At 38.9% G+C, this 27,717-nt stretch overlaps 2 protein-coding genes across 2 annotated transcripts in view; both read right to left on the bottom strand.

Annotated features, from left to right (window-relative positions):
- The window catches only part of Vegfd (vascular endothelial growth factor D), a 34,185-nt gene extending 24,738 nt beyond the window's left edge, over positions 1–9,447 (bottom strand). The window contains exon 1 of the mRNA XM_055615745.1: positions 9,358–9,447. Coding sequence (XP_055471720.1) covers positions 9,358–9,447 — 90 coding nt within the window. The remainder of the gene's footprint in view (positions 1–9,357) is intronic.
- A 1,320-nt stretch (positions 9,448–10,767) lies between these two features.
- Pir (pirin) overlaps positions 10,768–27,717 on the bottom strand; it is a 106,045-nt gene continuing 89,095 nt past the window's right edge. Inside the window, 4 exon segments of the mRNA XM_055615780.1 lie at positions 10,768–10,818; positions 10,821–10,885; positions 14,940–15,008; positions 25,031–25,111. Of these exon segments, the coding sequence (XP_055471755.1) occupies positions 10,768–10,818; positions 10,821–10,885; positions 14,940–15,008; positions 25,031–25,111 (266 nt within the window).

The following is a 27,717-nucleotide window of genomic DNA, read 5'->3' as shown; positions in this document are numbered from 1 at the left end:
CACTAGAGTAACCATAGGGATGATTCCTAGTGATGGGAGACACAGAGTCTGAACTGGCCATCTTCTATAACCAGACAAGTTCTCAGGAGGAGAGATTGGAATACCAGTCTAGCCACAGAACACTCAGACCTGCAGAATGTTCTGGGACCTAGCATAAGGTCATCAGAGAGACCTCACAGAGCAACTGATAGGAGCAGATGCAGACAGAGTCCCACAGCCAAACAATGGGTGTCTCTCATGGAGTCCTATGGAGGACAGGGAGGAAGGATCAAAGGAACCAGAGGGGTCAGGGACACCATGAGAACCTGGCCCACCGAATTAACTGGCCAACTGGGTGCTCAGAGATCAATAACACTGACTTAGGTTAGGAGGGTGACCTAGGTCCTCTGCTTATATGTTACGTCTGTGTAGCTTGGTGTTCTTATGGGATTCCTAATAGTGGGAGTGGGAACTGTCTCTGACTCTTTTACCTGCTTGTAGAACCCTTTTCCTCCTGCTGGGTTGCCTCATCCAGCTTTGATGTGCTGGTATGTGCCTGGTCTTTCTGTAGCTTGTTATGCTATTTTTATTTGATGTCCCTGATAGGCCTGCTCTTCTCTGAGGAGAGATTGGGGTGGAGGTAGGAGAGTGTGGATCTGAAGGAAAAGGGAGGTAAGGGGAGAGAAAGGAAAGGCTAGGGAAAGGGGAGGGAGAGGAAAATTGCAGTCAGGATGTAACATATGAAAAGAATAAGAAAGTCTCAAGAAAGATATAGATGTCAAGTGGAAGGATCTTGGCTTAGGGGTATGTAGCTGAGTCTTTGTTCCAGGTTTGAGGGGTCAGGGTATCTACAAAGAACTGGTCCAAGAGCACCCAGGCTACTTTCCTCAAAGAGCTGCAGAATGTTTCTCCCACACCATTCTGGTCCTGTGCTCCTGAGACCCTCCTGTTACAGAGACAGAAAGAGAGACTGGGCTTTTTGAGACCAATGAGTAGTAGACTATGAATGCTATGTATTTTCTTTGCTAAAACTGCATTGTCTTTAGGAGGCTTGGCGATTATCTGTGCGGTGAATCACATTTGTGAAATGGACTATCTGGGATCTCAGGGATACATTATATAGGGAAAACAGTTCACACAGCTTTCCCCAGATTTCCCAAAGGAATTAGAAGGGTTACTTGAGGGCACAGTAGATTACTCATCTCTGCAGTTCAGGAAAACTACAGTCACCCATTTGCCTTTGCAGTGGGTTTTGGGAGATAAATTCCAAACAGTTCTGTCTTTCTTCCATCTCTTAACAAATTCTTTGGTTTTGTTCAAAGAGCATTTGCATTTCATCTTTATCTTCGTGGTTAAGGATTGGTCTAAACCACCACATTTTTCTTGGCTGGGTAAGCAAGTACCATTGTGATGTTCCACTCCCAGTTGTCCTTCCCAGAGGTCTTCCTTCCTTCATGTACCAAGGAATCTATTTAGGCCACAACCAGATTTATGAGATGACCCCAGGCCCTCACTTTTTTTTATTTTGAGACAGGGTTACTCTGTGTAGCCTTGGCTGTACTGGACTCACTTTTGTAGACCAGGCTGGCCTCAAACTCACAGAGATCCACCTGCCTCTGCCTCCTTGGGTGCTGGGATTACAGGCATGTGCCACTTGGCCCAGCTGAGCCCTGAGCTCTTAAGTCTAAATAATATTACCCTAAAGAAAGTTATGCCTAATATCACAGACTTTACTGATATCTACTCAAATGGCCTATTTGAGAAGCAAGAGTGCAGATCTCAATGGTTCAAAACTAGCTTTGAGTGATAATAACACTCTGGATGTTTCTCATAACCATATGCCTACCATTAAGCTAAGTAGCCCTGCTCCAGGGAATTTATCACTTGGAAAATGAAGCCTACACTGCACAAAACTCTGTACATGAATGTTTATAGTAACTTTAGTTATCATAGTCAAAACAGCTGGAAAAGCATGTCATTCAGTGGGTGAATTGTTAAGCCATTTATGTCGTATACTATGTGCTAATAAAAAGAAGTTTCAACATGTTAGATGATATTATTCTATCTATATGTGATTTCTTTTTTCTTTTCTTTCCTTCTTTCTTTCTTTGCTTCCTTCCTTCTTTCTTTTCTTTTCTGCTCTCTCTGTGTAGCCTTGGCTGCCCTGGAACTCACTCTGTAGACCAGGCTGCTCTCAAACACACAGACATCTGCCTGCTTCTGCCTCTGATGTACTGAGATTAAAGGTGTATGCCACCACATCTCCACTATGTGTGATTTTTAAAATACCAAAATAGGAATGACTAAGGACAGAAAGCTGCTTGCTGGAGGCTAGAAGGGCAGTCTTACTCTCACGGAGTTTCATAAGTGAACTGTGTGTGCATGTGGAGCAGCTTGTATCCCATCCCGGCTAAGATTGTGTTTACACAACTTTATATATAGTGTGCTAGAATTCACAGAACTCTACACACCAATAGGGACAGGCCCTATTGTCAATTATACTATACAATTATAGTACAATTGTACTATAATTGTACAATGATAGTATAATTAAGAACTAAAGTGAGCTGGCTTTTAACCAAGGAAGGCATAACTCTTTTTCTTTTTTTGCCTGAGAATGAGTTAATTTCCTTCAGATATGACTTCTCCATTGATGTTAATCATCGTTACTGGACAGAGCTCAGTGAGAACCTAGGAGTTCATAAGCAGGAAAGGGTCAGAGTGCAAAGCAAGCATAAAATTCATATGTTTCTGTTTTTCTTTCTCAGGGGTGTGTCATCTGGACAAACACATTGGGGTAGAGGTTTGTGCATTATGGCCCTTGATAGTCCTTAGGCACCAAAGAGATGGAATTGAAAAGAGCAAGACTTGGCAGTTCTAATCACAGCAAGTACAATTGTACACTGAAATCCCAAACAACTGTTAAGGTGGAACCTACCGATTGTTAGTGATTTTTTTTCCCTCCAATAAAGCCATCTAGCATATGTCTCTGCTCCTACTTGATACAACTGTGCTACAGAAATGAGAAGAAAGATGGATGTGGGGTGGGCTTGAGTACCAGGAGAGTCTACAACTGTGCTCTGAGCAAACCTTATAGTAGTGATTCCTGAGATGTCTAATAGGCTCTGTATCATCAGTCTCAAAGATTAAGAACCCAGTGCCCAAGAAACAACTCAAAGCCTTTATTGTGATGAAAGAGAACTGCAGAAAAAAAAATGTCACTCAGCATCTCTACAGCTGTTTTGGTGCTGGATCCTGTGGCCTGGTTTGACATGCTACAAGCACAGTCTGCAAGAGCATACTCCTACCAGTTTACTGATCAATGGGGGTCAGGAAGGGATGTGTGGAGCAGACCTGTACTCAGCCTGAGTATTGGCTCTGGATCTTGACTCCCAGATGGCCCACAGACATATAGGCAAGACTAAATTATTAATGTGTTAAGCCACTAAGATTTGGATGGGTTTGTAACAGCATGATTGTGGCAATAATTAGCTGCTATGGCTCTATTTCAGTCAAAATGGAGCATAATTCACTTCATGGCAAGACCTTTATGCAAAACATTACCATCTCCTTTTGGTAGTCTCCTGCTTGCCATTGGCAGACAGCCTAACACACCCTTTAAAAATATTTATCATCTGATCAATCCTCACTCAGAAAGACAAACGGGATGGACATTGGAAGAAGGAGAAAATAGGAAACAGGACAGGAGCCTACCACAGAGGGCCTCTGAAAGACTCTATCTAGCAGGGTATTTCTGAAACACATGCTCAGACTCATAGCCAAACTTTGGGCAGAGTGCAGGGAATCTTATGAAAGAAGGGAGAGATAGTAAAACCTGGAGAGGACAGGAGCTCAACAAGGAGAACAACAGTACCAAAATACCTAAGCACAGGGGTCTTTTCTGAGACTGTTACTCCAACCAAGGACCATTCACGAATATAACCTAGAACCCATACACAGATGTAGCCCATGGCAGCTCAGTATCCAAGTGGTTTCCCTAGTAATGGCAACAGGGTCTGTCTCTTTGATCACTTCCCCTTGAAGGGGGAGCAGCCTTAACAGAGCACAGAGGAAGACAATACAGCCAGTCCTGATGAGACCTGATAAGCTAGGGTCAGATGGAAGGGGAGGAGGACCTCCCTTATTAGTGGACTTTTGGTGGGAAATAGGAGGAGATGAGGGAGGGAAAGTGGGATTGAGAAGGTGGGACCAGGGAGGGGGCAACAGCTGGGATACAAATTGAATAAACTGTAATTAATATAAACAAAACTTTCAGGAAAAAATAAAAGAGAAGAGAAAGAGGGGACAAATGATGTTTTCAATTAAACATCTTTTTTATAGAAAAAAATATTTATCATCTAGTGGTCTTACATCAACATTTATCTATCACCTTCTTTTCCACTGTGCCCATTGATTCCCAGCCTTGCTACAGCAAAGTAGTTATGAATTAAGCATGCCTTTCCAGAATCTACTTACATGATTTTATCCTGCTCTCTCTGTATGTGTGTGTGTGTGTGCATGTGTGTTCTCTTGAATCTAAATCACCCATTAAATCACTGTGTTTGGCCCTGATAGTCTTTCTTTCCACCCCTCCTCTAAAATTATTTCTGAGCCTTGGGAGGAGGGGGTGCAGTCTAGATGTTTTACACATACATAACTATATACAGTCAAAATTGGACTTTGGTTAAAAAATGAAGACACAAAATTGGGTGAGTAAAAATGGGGGATGGATGTGGGGGGAATTCACAGAGGGGAGAATATAGTTAAAACTCAGGGTATAAAATTCACCAAGAACAAATAAAATAAAATAAAATAAAATAAAATAAAATAAAATAAAATAAAATAAAAAGATATCCGTTCAATCAAAATTATGCTCTTTTTAAAAAGTTTCACTCACAACAGAACACCAAAATATTTGTCATTCTATTTCTCTCTCCTTAAATAATTTGTATTTAAATGTCAATTTTTCAAAGAGCAATACTCTTCTCCAACATGTTAGTGCTGTGGTTATTTAATAAGATCCAGCTAATGGTGAAATAAACCTTGTAGAAATTATAGTATTTGGGGTTGTGAGCCTAGTCTCTCCAGCCGTTTGGGGGCAAGGTAGAAACCTAGTGCAATGGAAACTCTGAGAATCTACAAGAATGACCCAAGTTAACACGCCTAGTAATAGGGGATACAGAACCTGAACTGGCCATCTTCTGTAACCAGGCAAGGCTTCCAGTGGAGGGAATGGGACAGCAACTTAACCACAAAACCTTCCACATACAATTTGTCCGGACTGAAAGATGTGTTAGGGTAAATGTGGTGCAGAACTCGTGGGGGTAACCAACCAATGACTGACACCTGACACTGCCTGGAGAGTGAGGAACCAAAGGCTGGATAGTCCAGAGACTTAGAATAGGACCAAACACAGCTGGCAAAAATAAATAAGTGTAAACAAACCAACCAACAAATAAATAAATGTCAATGAAATGATTCCTAATGATACTCTGCTATAATTGTAGACCAAGCCTAGCATAATTGTCGTCAGAGAAGTCATCCAGCAACTGATGGAAACAGATGCAGAGACCCACAGCTAAACATTAGGCAGAGCTTGTGAAATCCTTCAGAAGAGGGCAAGGAAGGATTGGAGAAGCCACAGGGATCAAGGATACCACAAAAACAAAACAAAACAAAACAAAAACCAAAAATATGGGAGGCAGATTCAGGCAGATCTCTGTGAGTTTGAGGCCAGCCTGGTCTACAAAACTAGTCCAGGACAGTCAAGGCTACACAAAGAAGCTTTGTCTCTAAAAAAATAAAAATAAAAAGAGTTGCCTTTAGATATTACTCAGGAACAATTTTATTGTCCTTTCCGTCCTTATTTCTCTACTGCCTTTGTCCAACTGTGGGAATAGTCATGCCTGACAGCTCCAGACCTTTTTACTAAGAGTTCTTTATGGGTTCATTTGCATATGCAATTGTTTTTATTTCCCAAGTTATCTTAGTGACAGGCTTATAACATTTTATTCACAGGTGTGTAGTCAGGACCTTTCAATTAAAAATGAGTCATACAAGGAATTATTATACACAGGATGTAAGGGAGGATTTTAGTGTATCCTGGGTACCATAATATAAATAATTTATATTATTATAATAAATAATTGCAGCTTGAATAATATAAAAGCTGCCATTGGATTCATGATAAGACAGAAAAATGGACTCACTGGTTCATCTGGATAACAACTAAGCCAGCAAACTCCAATGTATATGACTTTTTGAGTGAGAATGAGGTAGGTAAGAGGAGTGGGTTTACTTTCTGGAATTAAAGATGGAAGGTTCCTGTCAGCCTTTTCCATGCAAGTTACTTCCTAGAAAATTTCAAAATAAGGAAAATGGCACAAAGTTTAAGTAGTTTTGTGAGCCAGGTGGATTTTGGACTTATTCCAATCTTATGTAGCACTGAATGACTCCATCATCTAACAATACCATTCTTCAGACATTACAAGTGATGCGCCTAAAAAGATAGTATAGCTGAAGAGTAAAGGTGAAGAAGAGAGAAATTCTTCCAAAAGAGTTTTGAAAGCTACCATGACCTAGAATCGTTCATCTATTGCTATGCTGACAGGTCCTCATGGTGCTGTGGAAAAGATTTATAGATGCTAACTTAGTCTAGCATCTTACAATGACTCCCAACATACCTGGTGACAACAGTTATTTATTAAAGCAGCCAAGACTCATGCCATTGTAAATAGCAAATGCATAAGGCTGTTGGTAATCATTTATTAAGTGTCTAGAGGATACAATATTATGATTAGATCTACAATATAGGCTGTTGTGAAGTTCATACCTTGGAAAACTATCTCTGCTCATCTCAACTGTATAAAAAGCCTGAGAAAATAGAAACTGAAATCAATCCCACAGCTAATTAGCAACCTAATTATATTAATGAATCAAGCACATGTTTTTAAATAAATTTTAAAAAATTTATTGATATATGTGTATGAGCATTTTTCTGAATGTGTATGTGTGCACCACATGTGTGCCTGGTGTCTTCTCAGATCAGAAGGCATCAGATCTCCTGGAACTGGCCTTATGGATGGTTTTGAGCAACTGCGAACTGAATTCAGGTTTTCTGCAAGAGCAAGAAGTGCTCTTAACCACTGAGCCATCACTCTAGATATTTGTTTTGCATAGAAACTGTTACAGTTTCCAAAAAGATTTGCCTCAGCTCACATGTTCCAAGCATTGTTGACCCCAAACAGCTAGTTTTCCAAGCATAAGCTTCAAGACTAGTAAAATTAAGATGTCTTCCACTCAAATGGCATTAAGCACAATTTTCTTAGGTGCTGATAGCAATTTGCATGATTATAGTAGAAAAAAAGAGCCCATAAATTCATAGACGTGTACCATAATCACTGCCTGTCTAAGCTGAATAAGCAGGTCAATTCTCCTGAGAGAAATAAAATAATTTCCTGAATAAGCAGGAAATAAAATTCAGATAAGGAGGAGGGTTCAATCTGGAAATATATTCATCATCACAGCCATTCTGGAACAGATGTGGCCAGAAAAGAGAATAGAGAAAAGGATGCTCTCATAGACTCGGTCCTGAGGAGGACCATGATGATTTCATATAACAAGTGACATATTCTTATATAGCTAAAGGAAAAAACTAATCAAGTGTCAATGTCTTAAACCACTACTGCCCTGAATATGTTTTTAGGCTAAATTTTAATTTAAACAAGAAAAACACAAAGGTTAAGAAATAGATTTCTTTGATTTTGCTGTCCTTTAAAGAGGTGGGAGGAGAAAGAGACTATATAAACCAAAATTACGTACGTCATTATGTTTCACCACCCAGCCATGTATATCCCCACACTTCTACTTAACTGCAGGCAACACTTTCCTTCATATAAGAAGCAATCTACTTTAGCTGGAGGCTGGGTGTATGTGCTTCCCCTTTTAAAGGAAAAGAAAGTACGGCATGAAGGAGAACCATTTGAAAGGCATGTTAGTAAACACAGGCTGCACATCTGCCATCTGTTGGGGCATATTTTCTGTCACGAAAAAAAAATTCAGTCACTTTTTTCCCACTGCCCCATTCCAGAAAAACAAAACAAAACAAAACAAAAAAACCCGTGGGAACAGTAAATTTGAAACTTCACTGTGCCCAGGACAACAGAGAGGATTCTGGTAGCTGAGTCTATAAAAGAGTACATTCCAAACACTGAAAACTTGACTGGGCTGAAGACTGGTGTTAAGCAAAATGTCACGCAGCATCATGCTGAGGGAGAAAGGTTTCTTGTGTAGCGACTTGAACCTTTCAAGCTTTGCAAGTCCAAAATACACATGGCAGAAAGGACAGTCCTCAGCAATACCTGACTACTGCAAACCTTGGTGTTGGATCTCCATCTCAGGCTATAGGTGAAAGGAAATCCATTTTTGAGTATAGGTGACAAGGTGAAAACTAAATGGATTCCCAGTGCCAGGATACTTCTAGTCTTGTACTATCCAACCTGGGTGCATACTTACATGTTTATGGACTATATGCATAATATGGTGCTTCCATCCCGTATAAAATACTTCACATCCTCATGAATTAATTTTCCCCTCTGGGGGGCAATATGACCCTCTATTCAAAATGCATATCACAAAACTCAAGCCCACATCTGATTTCTGTTTGTTCGAAGCCAGAAATTTCTAAATCAGTCATGATTTATTTAGTAGCACTCTAGTCAAAATAATTACATCTGAGTCCTTTTCAAAAATACAAAACATTGAGTGAAAATGTTCTAGCAGTCAGTAGCATCTTTTTTTTTTTTTTTTTGCATCATTCTCAACTTCTTGGGCTGTCCTTGATGCTTGCTCATAGAATCAAAAGCAGAGCACAAAAACAAAAAGCAGACTCTAAGAAATCATTTTTTTCCTGGATGCAATTGGTAATTTGCAAAACCAGACAGAAAACATCCATGAAAAACACCATGATTTTCAAATTTACAGAAGAAATTACTCAACCTTGCTGCTCAAAGCCAACCTATAAACCAATGGCCCACAAAATTGTGTGTGTCATAAAGACAAATCACAGCTTCACAGCTTCATTAGAAAAACACTGTGCCATCAGCAGGCACAAATGGGAGCAAACCAGTTCCATGTCATGAAATTTTCTGTTCTATTTTTTATTCTTATTCCAAACACGCACAATACATAAATAATTGCCATACAAATTTTCAAACACTCACTGCAAGAAACTTATTAATCTCAGGAAATAAAGCAGTCGCTAATACATGCAGGCTAAGAGTAAGCAGGTCTTTTATACTGTTTCAAGAACAGTGAGGGCAAAGGACTTTTTCTGTGAAAGACAATAAAAAGAAACGTTATAAAAAAAAGATCACCTACCTTCACCGCTCCATGTTCATTACTGAAGCCCTGAAGCAGGGACACATATAACATCATGAGAATATTCACCACTGCCCACTCTCTATACATTTTGAAAAGTTTCAATGTCCACTGATGCCTAAGCAGTTGTTTCCAGGCAGCTACGGAAAAGTTTTGCAAAAGACATTCTCCAAGCAAAGTTTGAAGCCCCAACACTTTAAATGGAAAGATCACATGATCAGTTGCAATCAAAATCCAATGAAATGACTTGAGTTAGTCAAAGGACAACCCCCTGCCACACACAATCTTAGTATGGGAGAGGGAGGTGAAAAAGTATTTAAAAGTTTCCTGCTGCAAAAAATAATCAGGGGGTGGACATGTCTTCCACTGGAAGCTAGGAATCACTGTACAGTCATTTCATGTCCAGGAAGCTGAAAAAAAAATCTCCATCCTATGCCCTAGGTTCTAGCTGCTTTATAAGGAGGTGGTGTGACCACACGCACTTGGAGCTATAGCAGGCTGGAACTCAACTATGGATTCAAACTTTTCACAACCTTCAAGGAAGCTTGAAGGAACATGGTCTTAAATCTGACACAGAGTTTGGCAGAAAATCCTGGGAAGTCTTGGCTGGAATCCTGCTGTGTCCCTCGCAGTAGCAGGGCAGTTTTAAAAGCTGAGTCACGTGGTCAGGACTGCTGTGCTTTTTAAAGCAGATAATCTGTAACTTGAAACCCAGAGCACAGTTCTGAGGGCTGGGAAGGCAGCTGGATTGCAGTAGGACATCTTAAGAGGGAACTTTAGGTGCTTAAATAACTGCTGCCAGTGACACAGAAAGCAACAGCAGCAACAAAAATGGCTTAAGAAAATCCCAAAGAGCATAGAATAAAAACTTATCTACTCATATATAAAAAAAAAACACATGTAGATAAGCAATTATTTTAATAGGAGCTTAATAATTCCCATGAAAATGAAGAACGTTATTTTTTTTAAAAAGCAACATTTAGAATTATTTACATGTATCAAGAAATATCTTACATGTATTAGTGACACTTTTCGTTGCTTGTATTTTTCCTTTTTAAATTAGTTAAACCTATTCTCTGACAATTTCATGCATGTATATAATGCATTCTGAAGGCTCACTACAAAACCATCTTTTTGTTTTAACGTGGAATTCCTTTTTCATTTTTATTTTATATTTTTGGGTTTTCAAGACAGGGTTTCACTGTGTAGCCCTGGCTGTCTTAGAACTCATTTTGCAGACAAGGCTGACTTTTAAACTTAGAGATCCTCATGTCTCTGACTCCTAGAGTGCTGGGATTAAAGACATGCACCTGGCTTAATGTGGAATTCTTTAGAAGCACCAGCTAACCCAGTTTTGGAAACTGAATATATTGAATGGTCAGACCATCCAAGTGATAGAATTTCAGCTATTCATTGGTTTCCCATCTTTGACTTCCAGGTTTTGGCCCCTTCAAAACCTTTTATTTTTCATTCCTGAAATCAAAAATGACTTCAGAAATTTCTTCATTGGTATTCATCACAATTGGACCTAGGGCAGAAAGAGACATTCACAAAGTTCTGGGTGATAACATGTTCTACCATTGGAAGTGGCAAGTAGTCCTATAGCTCTTCGCAATCTAGGAGTAGCTGGGCAGCAATAGTCCCTTTTCACAGCCTTCAGTCCTATAGAACCAGCATTTGAGTTTTGTGCTAGGACTGTATATGGTTATAAGTTTTCATTCAGACCGAACTTAAACACACCATTCAGCCTCACCACTGAGTCCACTGCAGGTTCCTCACCAACAATGACGATCCCTTTATTTATCACATTCTTTGTAGTTGTTATTTGTACAACATGAACTGATGTCAGGAACTGAACCAGCCTGATATAATAAATTAGATAGCTTGTAGCATAGTTTTGGTATCTGTCTAAGCAGTGGATGAGGCTATGGCTTTCTGGGATGACTCTAAGTCTGTTTTGAAAACTAACATCATTTTCCTGACAATAAACAGGAGGTTTAATTGCTGCCAAAAAAAAAAAAAAAAAAAAAAAAAAAAACTTGTAACATTTTCTTTGCGGTTCTCCAGAAGATACCTCCATGTACCCCATAGGAACCACAGATTAGGTCTAGTTTTTAAGTTTGGCAAGTTTCTTCTTCCTGTCATGAGTCACTATCATGTGCTTGCAATTAAAGGTATTTTTGTCTTTCTGTAAACTTTTCTTTTTATGCATGTAGTGTTTTATCTTTCATTTTTATATAATTTCTCAGTCACCCACCATTCCAAAAACATACATCATTCTGGTGTGACCACCCTCTTGCCAGGGACCGGCAGGGCCATGGCTTTAAAAAATTTTACTAATAAATTTCAAGGTAAGAAGCATTTTTTTTTTTTAAAAAAAATATTTCATAGGGTCAACCAATTTTTTTAAGCAAAGGGTTAGGGAAAGTACACTTTAGATTTTACGGGTCGAACAGATCAAATACTGGGTCAAGGGTTCACTTGCTACACATAATTCTCCTAGTTTCTCCAGGCAGAGCCTCACCACTCTTATGGCCCAATTGTTTTACCGTAGTACAAATCTATATCTTATTTTGGACACCATACCATGTTTCTCAGTTTTAGAAACTGTCCTTGGGTCACCTAAGAAGTTATGTAGAACAGAGGAAGCCTTGAATGAATGTGTATTATTGACAAGAAGCAATGTCTCTAGTTCATGGGAGTTGGCAAAACCTTCCTCAAGTCAGGCTCAGGAAATTGGCAAGCCTTCCTCTGGTATTTGTGAGGACATTGGCAGGGTATGCAAAAACTGACAACCACAGCTTCCTCATCCTGGATGACCACAACCTCAGATTACTCCCCTACAGAGACCTCCCACAGAGACCACCAACTCCTCTGTGAGCACATACTGAACATGCTGAGGTTCTGGGTTGTAACACAGTAGTTAGCACTCCACCAGATCAAATGCAGGCCACCTGATCCCAGCTTTCTGTATATATGTTTGTGTGTCTGTCTCTTCTTCATTCCGTTATCGTCCCAGTCAGGTTTCCAAGGTCATTTTGTAGATTAAATGACCCTTGCAAAACACTCTGACCAATACTTAGTATACAGTAAATGCATGAATATATATGTTGAGAAAATCTTCACATTATTTTCTCATTTGTAGGAGCATAACTCCATCAGAGTTAGGATTGTTTTCTATTCCAACATGCTGTGACATCTATGCCTAATGTCATCATTAAGAGCACTCAATGACAAGAGGAGTAGACTGTTAATTCATGAAAACACAGCCAGTCTCCAAAAGACTTAAGATGTTCATGACTGCCTTTAAACATTCAAAAGTAAATAAAACTTTAAAAAAATGAAAAACAAATTAGACTAACCAAACAAACTGCTTTCCCTCTCAGTAACTGACAGTTCAAGAGGAATATATTTTGTCTGACTAATGTGACCTTGTGTTTACAAGCATACCCAATGTCCCCATGCCTCAGAGACACTGGAAGGGGGTTTATACACACAATACCTAAAATTTTGCTTTGTCATCTTTGTTCAACTGGACTCTTGTTTCTCTTAACTGCTATGGAGGAAAAGGCCTAACATAAAAGGTTTTCATGCCAAATACACTTTTCCTAAACAAATTCCAGTCTACGACTAGATAATGACCCTACTCCATTTGATTATAGTTTTCTTTGCAGAAGAACAATTTTATTCAGACATGACAAAAGGAAGTAGGGGCTATAAATCTTGGGAGTGAAAATGTGAAACATAAAAAAATTAACATGAGCTGTCACAAGCTGGGAAAATAAGATTTAATATTCCACATAAATTACTGCTAGAACAAAAAATACTTTCCAAATATTCAGTGTTATTTAAATGTATGACTAGCTGGGGCTTATCTGAGATCATTGTTTATGCTTGGGAATTCATGACAAGTAATGAAATATGATGAGATCTAAAGTCATGTTTAATTAATAATTAGTGAGCTGCACTGTATGTTTTGTAGGGAAAGATTTAAATGATAGGTCAGGTTCTAGGTGCATTTAAGTTTTTCTCATTTAATCAAATGCCAATGAGATAAGAATATCAAGATCCAAACAGTTGCAGTGACAGGGTACCTATGACAGCATTTTCTGCCCTCAACTACAGCACTATCTCTTCCATATGACAATTAACTCCATTTCCTTTTCTTCAAGAAATATTTATTTTAAGTAAGTGTGTGTGCTTGTGTATGTGTGCATGCCTATGTAGATGCCCAGGGAGGGCAGAGGAGGGCATTAGATCTTCTGGACCTGGGAAGTAAGCTTGAGTCCTCTGCAAGTGCAGGATATACTGCTGAGCATTCTTTCCAGCCTCCTCCTCCCTGCCTCTGCAATTCATTTTTAATTAAACAAACAATGGTTTAAACCATTATAGAAATTTTCAAAGAAGTATTCTTAAAAGGCTCATACTTTTCAATGAAAATATAATAGACTTATAAAGGCTGTGTTGGTTATTATTTGAATATTGATTTTCCCCTCCACAATTCATATTGAAATCTGATTGTCCTTGGGCAGTATTGGGAGTTAGGACCATTAAAATGTAATCAGATCATGATTCCAGTGGATGAAGTCTTACTCTTATGGGACTGAGTGTATTAACACAGCAGCAGATTGTTATCAAGCATATCTGTCCCTCAAGTTTTGTTTGTCCACCATAAACCCATTCACCTTTCCATACTTTCCATCAAGAATTCAGACAACATCAGGCTCTTGATGGTGTCATGTTGTTGGACTTCCAAGCTTCTATCAATGTTGGCCAAAATAAATCTTTTGTCTTTATAAGTTACTCAGTCTCATGTATTCTGTTATAGCAACAGAAAACACACTAAGACTGTCTTGAAACCACTGTTATTTTGGTTAAATGATATTCAAACCCCTAGTAGACAACAAAGTCTTTTTTCTTCAAGTTAAAATCCCTTTTGACAAAATCAAAAAGTTTTTATTCTTCCCACAGATAGATCTAAGATCATTTAAGCAAAGTAACAGTGGATCCAAGACTGTCCTAATCCATTACACAAAGGACAGAACTGTGGGTTAGTTGTTCTGATGCTTAAAATACTAAGATGTTATAACTGTAGTTATGGAGATACTGAAACTATTGATTTTACTATAAAACCCTTTAGTGTTTTTACTCTTACATCATTTAAAATGTTAATGCCTACATCAATCATACTCATCCATTGCACTTAAACATATCTATTATGTCTTTTCATCTTTTAAAGCATAATAATTTTGTTCTCTCACTATGTATAGATTATATTGCCTATAATAGTACCTGAAAATGATATCTAATCAAGAAGAATGTCATTTATTTTGTAATTAATAAATGCAATGTCAAATAATGTTTTATTACAATAGATATATGGTTGTAAGAAGCAACTGGAAGTTATTCATTTGTGAAGTATTCTATTCCTAATATATACACATATATATGTATCCTGCTTCTAATTCTGCTCCTAATACATACATATGTATGTATATATCTATCTATATCCAAACATACATGTATATACTATCAAAGGAAAAGAAAGTCAGGCAGGAAAGTCATCATCATTTTGGACTTACCACGTTGGACAACTGGCTCTCTTAGTTGTTCCTCAGCAATTAAGACAAAATGGCTTCTTTTGATATCTTAAAGTCATCAAAGAACGTATCAAACAGTGAACAGGTTTGTTTTTAAATGTCAAATTGGAAACAAGCTTTCGTTAACATACAAGTTAAGTGGATGGTGTTACCAAGGACAAATTTCAGAAACATAACCTCTGCAATCCTTGATATGGTAATGTTTATTCCTTAGGATGTTTATCGACTGGAATTCAGCGGTAAGTCCAAGCTGCCAATATATCAACATCTGTCAATTAAAGAAGGAAAATTGAAGTTCAAGTCTTTCTTGTTTTTTGTGTGTGTATGTGTGTGCCTGCAGATCCATCTGCATATGTATGTGTGTGGAGGTCAGAAGTTTTTGTCAAGTTTTTTCCTCAATAACTCTCCACCTTACTTTTGGAAACGGGGTCTCTTACTGAAACTAGAACTCACTCTTTGCCTAGACTGACTAGCCAGCACACTCCAGGAATCTACCTGTCTTGACTTAGCTCACATGTAGGGTCACAGATGTGTGCTATCACACTCAGCCTTTTACATGGGTCCTAGGGAACCAGACTCAAGTCCTAATTCCTGTTAATCAGGCAATTCACTCACTGAGCGGTCTCCTCAGACCCAAAGTTATGGTTTTCTTTAACAGAAACAGCTTCACAATGAACCAGCTGATGGAACTTACTTATTTCTCATTAATAAAATCTTTTTGTAATTTTATTATCTTTTCTTTTTAAATTTTTTTCATACAATATATTTTGGTCATCTTTCTCTTCCCCCATACTTTACCTTCTCCTTATCTATACAATTTCACATTCATTCTTTCTCTTAAAAACTTCAAACTGCCCCTCCCCCAAAAAGGCATATGGATGGGTACATGCATACACACACATGCATACACATGCCCCCTCCCACATACATGCAACAAATAAACATGGAGTCTGTTTTGTATTGCCTAACTAATCCGGAACATGGGGCTTAGCCTGGAGTGTAGTTGATATACCCAGCATCACTCCATTGAAGAAAACTGATTTTCTTTCTCTCAGGGGCTATCAATTGCAAAAAGATTCATGGTTAGTGGTGAGACTTTGAACCCACTTTCCCCTTTTTTCAGGTTGGAATTTGTCCAGTTTGAACTTACACAGGTCACATGAATGCTGTCATAGTTTCTGTGAGTTCATACGTACATCAGCCCTGTTGTATCCTTGGAGTCACCCCCCACCTCTGGCTTTTACGATTTTTCTAACTCTTCCGTAGCAATATAATTTTAAAAATCTATCTATCTATCTATCTATTTATCTATCTATCTATCTATCTATCTATCTTGCTTATGTGTATGTCTGCACTACATGTGTGCCTGTTGCCGAAAGAGGTTAGAAGAGGGTTTTGGATACCCCAGAACTGCTCACAGACAGTTTTAAGCTGCTTGGTAGGTACTGGGAATTTAACCTGTGTGATCTCAAAGAGCAACCAGTGCTCTTAACTGCTGAGCCCAGTCCAACAATACAATTTTCAAACAGAAATAACACATATACAAATCCAAAAACAAGACTTTCTTGCTTTGTTACTTATTAAAATAACACAAAATGTTTCTCAACACCTTTAAAATAAAATACATATAAAATATAAAATGAATAAATGTATGTGTGTATAATGTTTTAAGAATTGTTCTTATAATCAGTACATGTCTAGTTTAAAATCATATTATCATTCCATTACAAAAAAAATGACTATTTTAAAGTACCTACTGTGCTGTGTTTTAGCAGTGATATGGAGGTTAGTAGTGGATGGCAGTCAGGGTGCTGGTAGGTTCTAGCTGGTAGGTCTTCATTCTGCTCTATGCCATTTCTAGTTCTTTCTGATTGCTAATCCATCAACCCTAAAGTATCCCCAGACACATTTCCAGACCCCTGGCTGCAGAGATCCAGACTCCTCCATTGGCTTGTCTTCCTTGGTCTCATTTTAGTGACTGGATATGTTTAACTTTTTAAAGCTACTGGATTGGTGGCTTCTCTGTTTTCTTAAATTTCTGTTTTTATGTCTTTGGTTCCCTAGTGCCATCCACTTGGTAATATTCTAGTTTGGAAGGAGCTTTCTTGTGAGAGCCATATGAAGAGGCACCCTGAGCTACCCAAGTAGGGAGGCCACATAAGGGAAAACTGAGACATGCACAAACAACAACTCTCCCAGCCTCAACCTCTACCCTGCTAGCCATGTGGGACACCCCAGAGAAGCCAGGAGATGAACCAACCACCATTGTGATCAGAAACTGGAAATGTTATTTTAAGCCACTAACTACTAAAGTGGTTTCCTACAAATAGATAATTGAGTATTGCCTATTTTCTCCAGTTTTCTCTCAGACTTTTCTAATTTTCAATCAAATAATAATAAAAAACCAAATTACTACATATTGTTAAAACTTCAAGTTTTAAAAACTCCACTCCTAATGACATAGAAAATTTCTATATACAACACTCTCATAAATTATATCAAATATTTGTTTCTACTAATACAAAACTTTATTATCTTAATTATATCAAACATTTAGGTGCTTCCATTAATACAAAGCTCTTTAAGTTGAAATCATTCCAATGTCTAATCTCAGAAGATTTATCACTGGTTCAAGAAAATTAATAATTAACTCTTCTTTTGTACATTTAAAAAAATCTGTAATATTTCATAAGACTGAAATGTGCTTATCTTTTTGCTTCAATCAGTGGACTTGGAAAGGGGCAGGGAGAAGACAAAGGAGGGAGTGTGGGGTTGGGGAGGGAATGAGGGAGCGGGATACAGCTGGGACACAGAGTTAACAAAATGTAACTAAAAAGAAAAATAAAATTAAAAATAAATAAATAAATAAAATTTAAGTAAGAATGTGTGGTATAATGTTTTCTCCAAAAGTTTTAATCTGTTACTCCCAATATCCCAGAGCTGGTGGCATTTCATACATGCACTTAGCTGATGCTTTAATTACTTCTTCACACATAAGAAATATGGGTCTACCGAAGGTTTGGTTATGAGTCTTAGTATCTGTTTTGAAACACTGCTTGGTAGGGTCTTTCAGATGCCTTCTGCGGAAGACTCCTGTCATACGTCCAATGCACATCTCATTTGTCTTTCTAAGTAAGGATTGATCATCTTACCTCGTGTCTGCTTTCTTGTTTATCTTCTTTAGGTGTATAGACTTCATTATGTTTATCATATCTTGTAGGTCTATATAAGCGAGTATATACCATGTTTGTCTTTCTTCTTTTGGGATACTGCACTCAGAATGATCTTTTGCTGGAGTTAGTATGATGGGGAAAGGATAGGAGCCCCACAAGGACCAAATATATCTGTGCACAGGGTTTTTTTCTGAAACTGTTTCTCCAACCAAGGATCATGTATGGATATAACCTAGAACCTTTACTCGGACGAAGCTTGTGGTAGCTCAATAACCAATTGGTTTCCCATAGTAAGAGGAACAGGGACTATCTCTGACAGGAACTCAATGGCAGGCTCTTTGACCTCCCCACCCCCCAAGGGAGGAGCAGTCCTGCTAGGTCACAGAGGAGGACTTTGCAGCCAGCCCTGAAGATACCTGATAAAACAGGGCCAGACAAAAGGAGAGGAGGTCCTCTCCAATCCGTGGACCTAGAAAGGGGCAGGGAGAAGCTGAGGGAGGGAGGGTGGGATTGGGAGGGAATAAGGGAGTGGGATACAGCTGGGATATAGAATTAATAAAATATAACTAATAATAATAAATAATAAAAAAACAAAAAAAGAGAAATATGGGTCTAGTGGGGCACAGTGGTGCATGCCTGTAATCCCAACACTCAGGGAGGCAGAGGTAGGCTGTTCTCTGTGAGTTTGAGGCCAAAGTGGTCTACAAAAGTGAGTCCAGGATAGGCAAGGCTACACAGAGAAACACTGTCCCCCCAGAAAGAAAGAAAGAAAGAAAGAAAGAAAGAAAGAAAGAAAGAAAGATGGGTCTAACTATTCTCATGTCCAGTACTTTCTAACCATCATTGCCTTATTGACTCATAATCCAACACACTACCAAAATGCATACAAATGTGAACCTAGCTGGAAATCAGTGATTTGATAACAGATGTCACCAAGCTGACAAAAATTATTTCTTTTCTATAAACACAGATCTTCATCCACTTCCTACTTCTACACAGTTCTAACAGCTAGGCATTGTGCTTGTCCTAGTTTGCTTCTCTGTTTTTCTGATATAAAACACTGACCAAAAACAACTTGGTGGAGGAAATGGTTGATTTCAGTTATAATCTGTCATAGATAGAAGCAGGAACTTGGAGGCAGGAACTGAAGCAAAAATCATGGAGGAGAGCTGCTAACTAGCTCACTCCCAGGCTCATGTTCTGCTACCTATAGTCCTTCCTTCTTTCCTTCTTTTTTCTTTTCTTCCTTCCTTATTCCCCTTAGATTTATTTATTTCATGTGAATGAATGTTTTACCTGTATGTATGTTTGTGCACACACATGACTGGTGCCCACGGAAGTCAGAGGGAGACAACTGGATCCACTAGACTTGAATCACAGGTGGTTTTGAGCTGCCATGTGGTTGCTAGGAACCTCAACCCCAGAACCTCTACAAGAGCAGATAGTGCTCTTAGCAGCTGAGCCACTTCTCCAGCCCTTCTGCTACTTTTCTCATCATCTGATGCTCACTTACCTAGAGATGACAGTGCCCACAGCTAGGGCCAACATGCTTCCTCCATCAATCAGAAATCCAGAAAATATCTCACAAACATGCTTCCCGGCCAATGTGATGGAAGTGATTCCTCAATGGAGGTTCCCCCTTCTCAGGTGTACAAAGTTGACAACCAAGATTAGCCATCACAATGGTTGTCCAGTCTGTACATCTTTCAGAGATCCAAGAAAAGGAAGCCTTGTTTTGCCACAGCTTGTACTAAAATTTCATGAGGTTTTAGGACTGTTCATGGTGTTTGTGGTGTGCTACTGGCTGATAAAGCCAAGAAGGTTTTAATTTGACATGATTTCATTTTTTTCTTGTTTTGCAGTGTGATGTTTAAATGATTAAGACCTCAACAGTGATTTTAACAAGTCAGTTGTCACAAAAAATTCACTCTCTAAGGGGTCTGGAGAGGTGAGGCTTTAGGGTGAAAAAAGGAGACATGGGGAAGAGGATTATGGGGAAGAATGTTCTGTTGTGTTTGGTTTTGCCATGGCCAAGGGGACAAACTTGAGTTGGAGGGTCAGGAGGTAGAAGGGAAAGGGTTAATGGGGCAGAGAAGAAAGACTGGTCTGGATGTCATGTACATGCTGACTGTTCAGAATGGAAGTTTCCTAATCAGAAGCAAGCTCTTTGGGAAGTAATAAACATGCCTTTTCTCCACACTGTGGAATGAGAAAGTGTTAAAACAAAAGCTTTGCTCTTTTATATTACTCAAATAAAATGATGACTTTCCAATTACTATTTGGACAGCAGACTAAAAGGGCATGTGCATTTTGTCTGAAAGACGAAATTATGAACCTTTTAGGAGTTGAAGAGTTTTCCATCATTGTAAAATCCTGGAGGTGTCTGCTCCAAACTTCTTTCAGGGACTTTCCTGTAGATTTACCCTCTGTGCTGCCCCTTCTTTAACCTAAAGCAGATTTATTTTCTGTCTCTTACTTTATTTTTTTTTTTTACATCATTTATTGTGTGCACGGAGGTGGTACTACATGTGTACGTACCATGGCATGTGAAGGCCAAAGCACAACTTCTGATAGTTGGTTCTCTTCCTCCTGGGGATTGACCTCAGGTTACCAAGCTTGGAGGTAAGCACCTTTATCCACTGACCTCTTTCCCCATCCCTTGTTTTTCTTTTGTTATCTAGCCTTTAGTAAAAATCTAATCTCCTCTATAGCTATTCAGTTGAGTGTTAATGTAGTTCGAATTCTCAGTAGGAAATTTCAATCAATAGTGTCAAATGATGAAAATTATGCAAAAGCAAAGAAGATGAAAGATGAGCCTAAAACAGTCAGTCCTTAGGTGCCTCTATGCCAATGCCTTTATGAATATTGGTTTTTAAAACATCCTCCTACAGGCTCAGAAGACTGTCTTATGACTCTGACTCCAAGGCAGGACCCTTAAGAGTACAGCTCATGCCTTTTGCTTTAGTGTGTCTTCTAGAGCTCCTACTTAAGTCTTTTGCATCTTACTTAAATACTAACTTTCAAAAATTGCCCTGGGTTCAGCAGGTGCTGGCCACTAAGCCTGACAACCCAAGTACTGTTCATAAGATTCACATGGTTGATGGACAGACCCAACACCCTAAGAGTTGTCCTTTGTCCTCCACAAGTGAATCATGGCACATTAACTAACTAAATAAAACAAAATAGGTAAATTGCCTTTGATGCTCCATAACTGTTACTGCCGGGGCATATCTTGAGTTTCATGGAGACTGACAAGAAATGATCAAAGCCCAGAGGAAAGGTCCAGGGGTCATTTAATATGTTGATAACTCTAGAGGAGTGACCCATACTGCAGGTCACCGAAGAGATTGGATATGATAGTGGAGGACATGGAGGTGAGATGTACCGAAACTGCAAGCAGAGCAGAGGTAGAAGAAATTCAGGTGCTAAATCAGTTCCTCATTCTAGACCATAATTCAGTGCATCTTTCTCCTTCTCAGAATCTTCAGGCTAAGATGAGTTCTGAATGCAAGACAAACAGCTTGCTTTCAAGCCTATTTGTCAGTGTCCCTCATAGTCTTTCCTAGATGTAAACATTGTTATATGTCCTTGAGCCTGTGATATGAATCCTCATTTGATAATGTGTTAATCTGTTAAACTAGGTCTTGTCAGCAGTTTTATTTTCCCTTATCATTATTGACTACCTACAATGTACAGCATCAAGGATGGACAAAATTTCTCTGGAAATGATCAGAGAGTTTTAGGCTTTGTAGATGATGCAATTTCTGTCATAATCAACTTCTACCTACACACTGTCACAGTCCATGGTCAATACAGAAGTGGACGGGTGTAACAGTAGAAAAATTAAATACAAAGAAATGCATTTAGATCTGGCTTACTTATTTCAATTTTACAGACAAATGAAATGAAGCCTAGGCTAGTGAGACAAATCAGTGGCTAAAAGTATTTGCTGGCATGCTGAATGACCCAAGTTTGATGAACCACACGGTGGAAGAAAAGAACCAATTTCTGAAAGTTATCCTAGGGATTTGACATGCATTCTATGGCATGTGCACTCCCACACACATGCACACAAATAAAAAACAAATGTAAAAAAATTAACAAATGCAAAGCATAAAACATTTAGAAACAGCCACAGTCACACAGCTAACAAGTGGCAAAGCCAAGACCCAAACCTACACAGCCTCTATCTTGTTGTAATGTAAAGGGAACATCCTACTTTCCTACAGACACACAACCTCTTTAAATGAATTTGTTTTTAAATTCTAAAGTTGTCGTGATGCCTGGTTGCCACACAGACAGTGATGGAACTCATAGAACAGTAACAGAATGCCCCTTGATGTCAGGGATGCCCCTTTGCTAATGAATTAATACTTATTTTTGTCTATTACAGCTATCCTCTGACCTTCAGGTTCCCCCATCACTTCTTTCCATCTTGGCTTCTATATCCTTATCTGTGGTTTTTGTTGTTGTTTGTGTGTGTGTGTGTGTGTGTGTGTGTGTGTGTGTGTGTGTGTGCAATGTAATAGGGAGAACTGAGGTTGCCAAACACAATCAGAAACTATTGGGAACTAATATATCAGGAACTTCTGGCCTATGAATAATTTTCAAGTCTCATTTCTCTATTTGGTTGAAGTATGTCAAATTGCTATTTTCATAGGTCAAATGTGGCAGTCCCATACGGTTTGACATAAAATCAGAGGGCATAGACCCTAAGATGTATTTTTCTGTTGTTATTGAGATTCTGTTTTGTTCAGTTTATAGTTCACAGAGGTACTGCTGGTTATTGAGGCAGCAAGTGAGCTACCAATAAATTGGACTGAGATATAAAATCTTCTGCAGTCCACTGCATTATAGGATTCCATGGTCGGAGAGCTAGAAGTGAGTTAGACTGCCTCTCTACTGGTCTGCTGCCACTGAAATAGTTCTTATTCTTACTTTTCAAAATGTAACTGTCCAGGCTTGTCTCCTTAATCTTCCTTTCTGGGGAGTAACACAAAGCAATCAGATTGGCTTAATGGCTTCAGAGAATGATGAATCAATTGCTCAGTGGGATGAAACAGACATGAGAAAGAATTGAGAAACCTGGAAAAATCCCTCCTTAAAAAAGAAACTATGAAAAACATCACATGTTCTTCTTAGCTCCAGATGGGGATGAAAGGGCTCTTTGTGAGCCTGCAGATCTGTATTTATACTTTTAGATGGCTAGCTTAGTTTTACTTATCCATAGATAAAAAAGAAATCAGTTTTATGACAGAGTAATATTAAAAAACAATGAAGATGCATTGTCTCTAGATTCAAATGTTTAGAGATAAGCAACATAGATTTTTACATGATTTCTGAAAGCAAGAAATGAATATAGATGAAACTCTGAAATATACCACTAGAAACCTCAAAATAAAGCAATGTAATCAGCAGAAATTAGAAAAAGGGTTTGATAAAATAGGGGAAGAATTTATTTCCCAAGGAAGTGGAAAAATTTTTTTCAGCTCTCTCAGAATTAAACATTTTCATGGAAATTAGTAAAAAGTACAAGAAAATTAAAGGGGAGGGAAAGATTGTAAGCACCAGAGGCAATGGATGTGTTGGGGGTTGGGCTGGTGTTCTGTATACAAATGCTAAATTCTGGGTCCCAAGATCTGATTGCAGTCCAGAAGAGTGCATTCTCACTTACACTGGTCTTTGTTGTGTAAACTTTGCTCTCCAATTATCTCTGATTGGTTCATTAAAAAGGCTGGACAGCCTGTATCTGGGTAGAAGAGAATTAGGCAAGGTTTTGGTTCTTGTGCTTGGAGTCTCAGGTATGGACCAAGAGATAGGGAGAAGAGAGGTCAGGAGGAGGAAAAGAAGGAAGAAGATGGGAAGAGAAGATGTGGCCTGATGGAGCAGATCTAGCCCAGACAGGATGAACATTGGCAAGTAATATTGGGGAATGTGGCTGGGGGTAGCCAGACAAGCTTAGGAATTAGTTTAAAATGCACCTGCCCAGTTACTGTGTTTAATGCCTGTTAAATAAATAAACATGTCTCTGTCTCAATTATTTGGGGGGGGGGGGTAGTTGGTTAGTAAAGGCTTCTAAAATTAATAAATATTCAACAACTAGATATCTAGAGTGAAACTATGTTTTTTAGACAGGACAGGCCATTATACACATGAATTCAAAGTAACTGTGACTCTGTGCACAAGACAAGCCAGACAAAATCCTGTCATGGATGGAGGAGGGGTCATGAAGTTCCACCCCTGCCTGAAGAGCTATTAGCAATTGACCACTGCCAGGGGCAAAAGAGTTAGTTTTCTTCAGGAATGCAACCCCTGAGAGGCTACCCATGCTCCAGAAGATGGTCCTATACCCATGCACATACAGGAAGCGTACTAGCTGGACTCAGTGGGTTAAAAACAAAGACAGTAAATTAAGAAATACTGGCAAGGTGTAATGAAGGAGAGAGAAGAAATGGAAAAGGAAGAACAGATTTGATCAAAACATTATATGAGTTTATAAAACTCAAACAATTTTTTAAAAGAAAATTAAATGTTTGAGGCTGAGAAAATACCTCAGCTGGTACGAGCACTTGCTGTTAAACTGTGAGAACATGAATTCAAATCCCAGTCACTCATATCCATAACCCCCAGGGTTGGGTGTGTGCTCAGAAAAAGGTAGATTCTGAGAGCTCCTTGGCCAGGCAGTCTAGATGCAATAGGGAGTTTCAGGTTCAGAGAGAGACTCTCTCTCTCAATAATCTCAAAGGAATAAGGGGGAAAATGATAGAGCACGACACTACACATCCTCCCTTGGCATCTGCATGCATGTGGGCATGAATACCTACACATGTCCCACTCATACACACAAACACACACACACATACCACATTCGTGTGTGAAGAAAGAAAATTAAAAATATCTTATTTTCCACTTGGACACTGTCACCTTCTCCAACCACTGCTGTATAATGGGGTTCTATCTTTTGTTGAGCATCATCAGGCCCTACAACAAAAGATGACCCCGTAGCTTTAGTAACTGTTATGGTATATAACAATACCAATGATCATTCTTTTGGTCAAATACTTAGAACCATAATGTTTGTTTCATTTCAGAAATAACAGACTTAGGAAATCCCCTTGAATGTGTGGGTTGTTTACATTTGCTATTATAAAAAGCTAAAATGTATTGGTCTTCCATTAGAAAATAGCAGGGAAGTGAATCCTGCATCATGTTTTTATTTATACTCTTAGTGTAAGGTTATGGGACAAAATTGAATAAAGATGATTAGGAGTATTACAGATCTTATATATAAAACAGGTTCATTAGGTGGATATGGTAAGACAGAGAAGGGAGAGCAGGACATGATGGGGGAAAAGAGAGAGAGAGGGAAAGAGAGAGAAAGGGAAGAGAGAGGGGGCGCCCCATAGAGAAAGGACCAAGAGAGAGAGACCACTTGTAGGGTTGTCCCTTTAAGGGGCAAGCTAACCACGCCTTCCAGGTGTGGCCCTGGCCGGTGACACATGATGACATCATAAGTTGCTAGGCAACCCAGAAGCAGGTTTTGTTCCAAAATCCTAACACTTAGTGCCATGACCAAATGGTTCCATGGAATTTTAAAAGCCCTTGGAATTACATGTTCATAAGAATGTTCTCCTGTGTGAAATACAAACCTCATAAAAAGCAAACAGACCTAGGAAAATGATCAAATGTCATCAATAATTCATTTCAACAAGAATTTACTAAGCATCTCCAACTTTCAAGTACTAGAGAAAAATTCAAATATGTGCAATTCAGATTCCTTGCATCTAAATAATTCAAAATGTTCTTGGGGTCAACCAAATGTAATCACATGCAATCGTCAGAGAAGAATTCATCTGGAAACTGGATGAGTCTGATAGCATCTTATTGAATACTGAACAATGTTTGCTTCTTAACCCTCTGGAGGGTGGATGCATTCTAAGCACTCAAGAGGATGGGTGTCTTCAGGATAGATAACCTTTCCTCCATTCTATTCTAAGGCTTACAGATTAAATAAAGCTAGTTAGTTAACACTTATAGTTCAGTGAGAACAGTAGTCTTGGGAGCTCATTCAGGCATTGGCAGACTCATCTCAGGTATTTGTTCTGCAAGAAGTAAGAACTAAACAGATCTCTGCAATGTAAGATAGACCTATAAGAAACAGAGCTTGGAAGAGGGTACTGAGGACAAGAGGACAGAGTCAAAGGTACTGGGTGAGAATTTCTGGGCACACTGTGAACCTTTTATCATGACTTTAGCATTCTATTGGAAAGGATGAAAATGTATCATGAAACTACTTCAAAGTCATTTTTATTCATACAACGTGAGTGAGTGAATTAGACACACACATCCTCAGACAGAGAGAGAGAGAAAGGGAGAGAAAGAGAGACAGACAGAGGCAGAGGAGAGAAATGTTCATATCTGTGTCTTGAAGGAAGCAAAGCATAAAAGGAAATGGAGGGCAAGTCTGAACTTAGAAAAACCTGTAGGGAGTTCTCTGTAATGGGCTAAAGTGAAAGTGGATTACAATGTGAACGGAGTGAAAAAAGAAAATCAGGTTTAAGAGAGGGAAGGATGGTAAGAGGGAGCTGAGAAAGAATGTAAATCTGCTGCTTTTCAGTAGGAGAACAAGCATGTGGCGACCCGAGGAATGCAGCAGCAGTTCTGCAAGAGGCATCTGGACAATGGAGAGATCAAAGCGGGCTAGAATAGCCACAGAAAGCTGCAGAGGAGGGTGACATTTAGTCTGTGCTTTCCATCTGGGTATCAAAACAAAACAGATATGTGAACAGATAACAGAGAGAAGATCCCAGATCCAGCATTCAAGGAGTTAGGGAGATGGCTCAGATGGCTCAGCACATAAGAGCACTTCCTACATAAGCATGAAGGCTTGAGCTGTGTGTGCTTGTAACCTTAGCACTGTAGGGGAGCATACAGGAGGATCACTGGGGCTTGTTGGCCACCATCATAGCTCCAGGTTCAGTAAATTACCTTGTCTCAAAGGAATAAGGTAGAGAATGATAGGACAGGTCGTCTCCTGGGCTCCACATATGCGTGTGTACTGCAAAGAGAGAGAGAGAAAGAGAGAGAAAAGAGAGATACAGAGAGAAAGACACACACACAGAGAACAAAGACTTCAAGCTAAAACTTAAAAATTATTAAGGAAGTATTATCTAAATAAAACACTAACTCGATGAAACAAGTTATTGTTTTATTTAGAAACAGAATCACGATCTGTAAATTTGGGCCGTATTAGTTAGCATTTTAAAATCCATGTTTTCTAGAGAAGTCATCTTCCAGCCTATAATTTGGGGATAGAGGATATTTTCTATAAGGGACATATGGCTTACACTGTTGCTGACAAACATGAAACAGGATTCCGAAAGCAAGAATTCTTATCTTGGAGTAGAGTGTTCCACAGAACTCTGCAGCTGAAGTGTGAAGTCTGAGAAGCGTGGCCTTGGGTGGGAGACAGAATATACATGCAGTTTTTCCATAACCTAGCTGGGATGTAGCTTTTCTTCAGTCATAAATATAGCTAACAAACCACAGCAGCATTCAGCCTACTGATAGCTCTGTCTCCAAGAGAA

Source organism: Psammomys obesus, unplaced genomic scaffold (genome assembly GCF_907164565.1).
Source record: "Psammomys obesus unplaced genomic scaffold, mPsaObe1.curated_primary_1811, whole genome shotgun sequence".
Taxonomy (NCBI): domain Eukaryota; kingdom Metazoa; phylum Chordata; class Mammalia; order Rodentia; family Muridae; genus Psammomys; species Psammomys obesus.
Note: the sequence above shows the minus strand (reverse complement) of the source record. Positions and strands in the feature narration are given on the sequence as shown.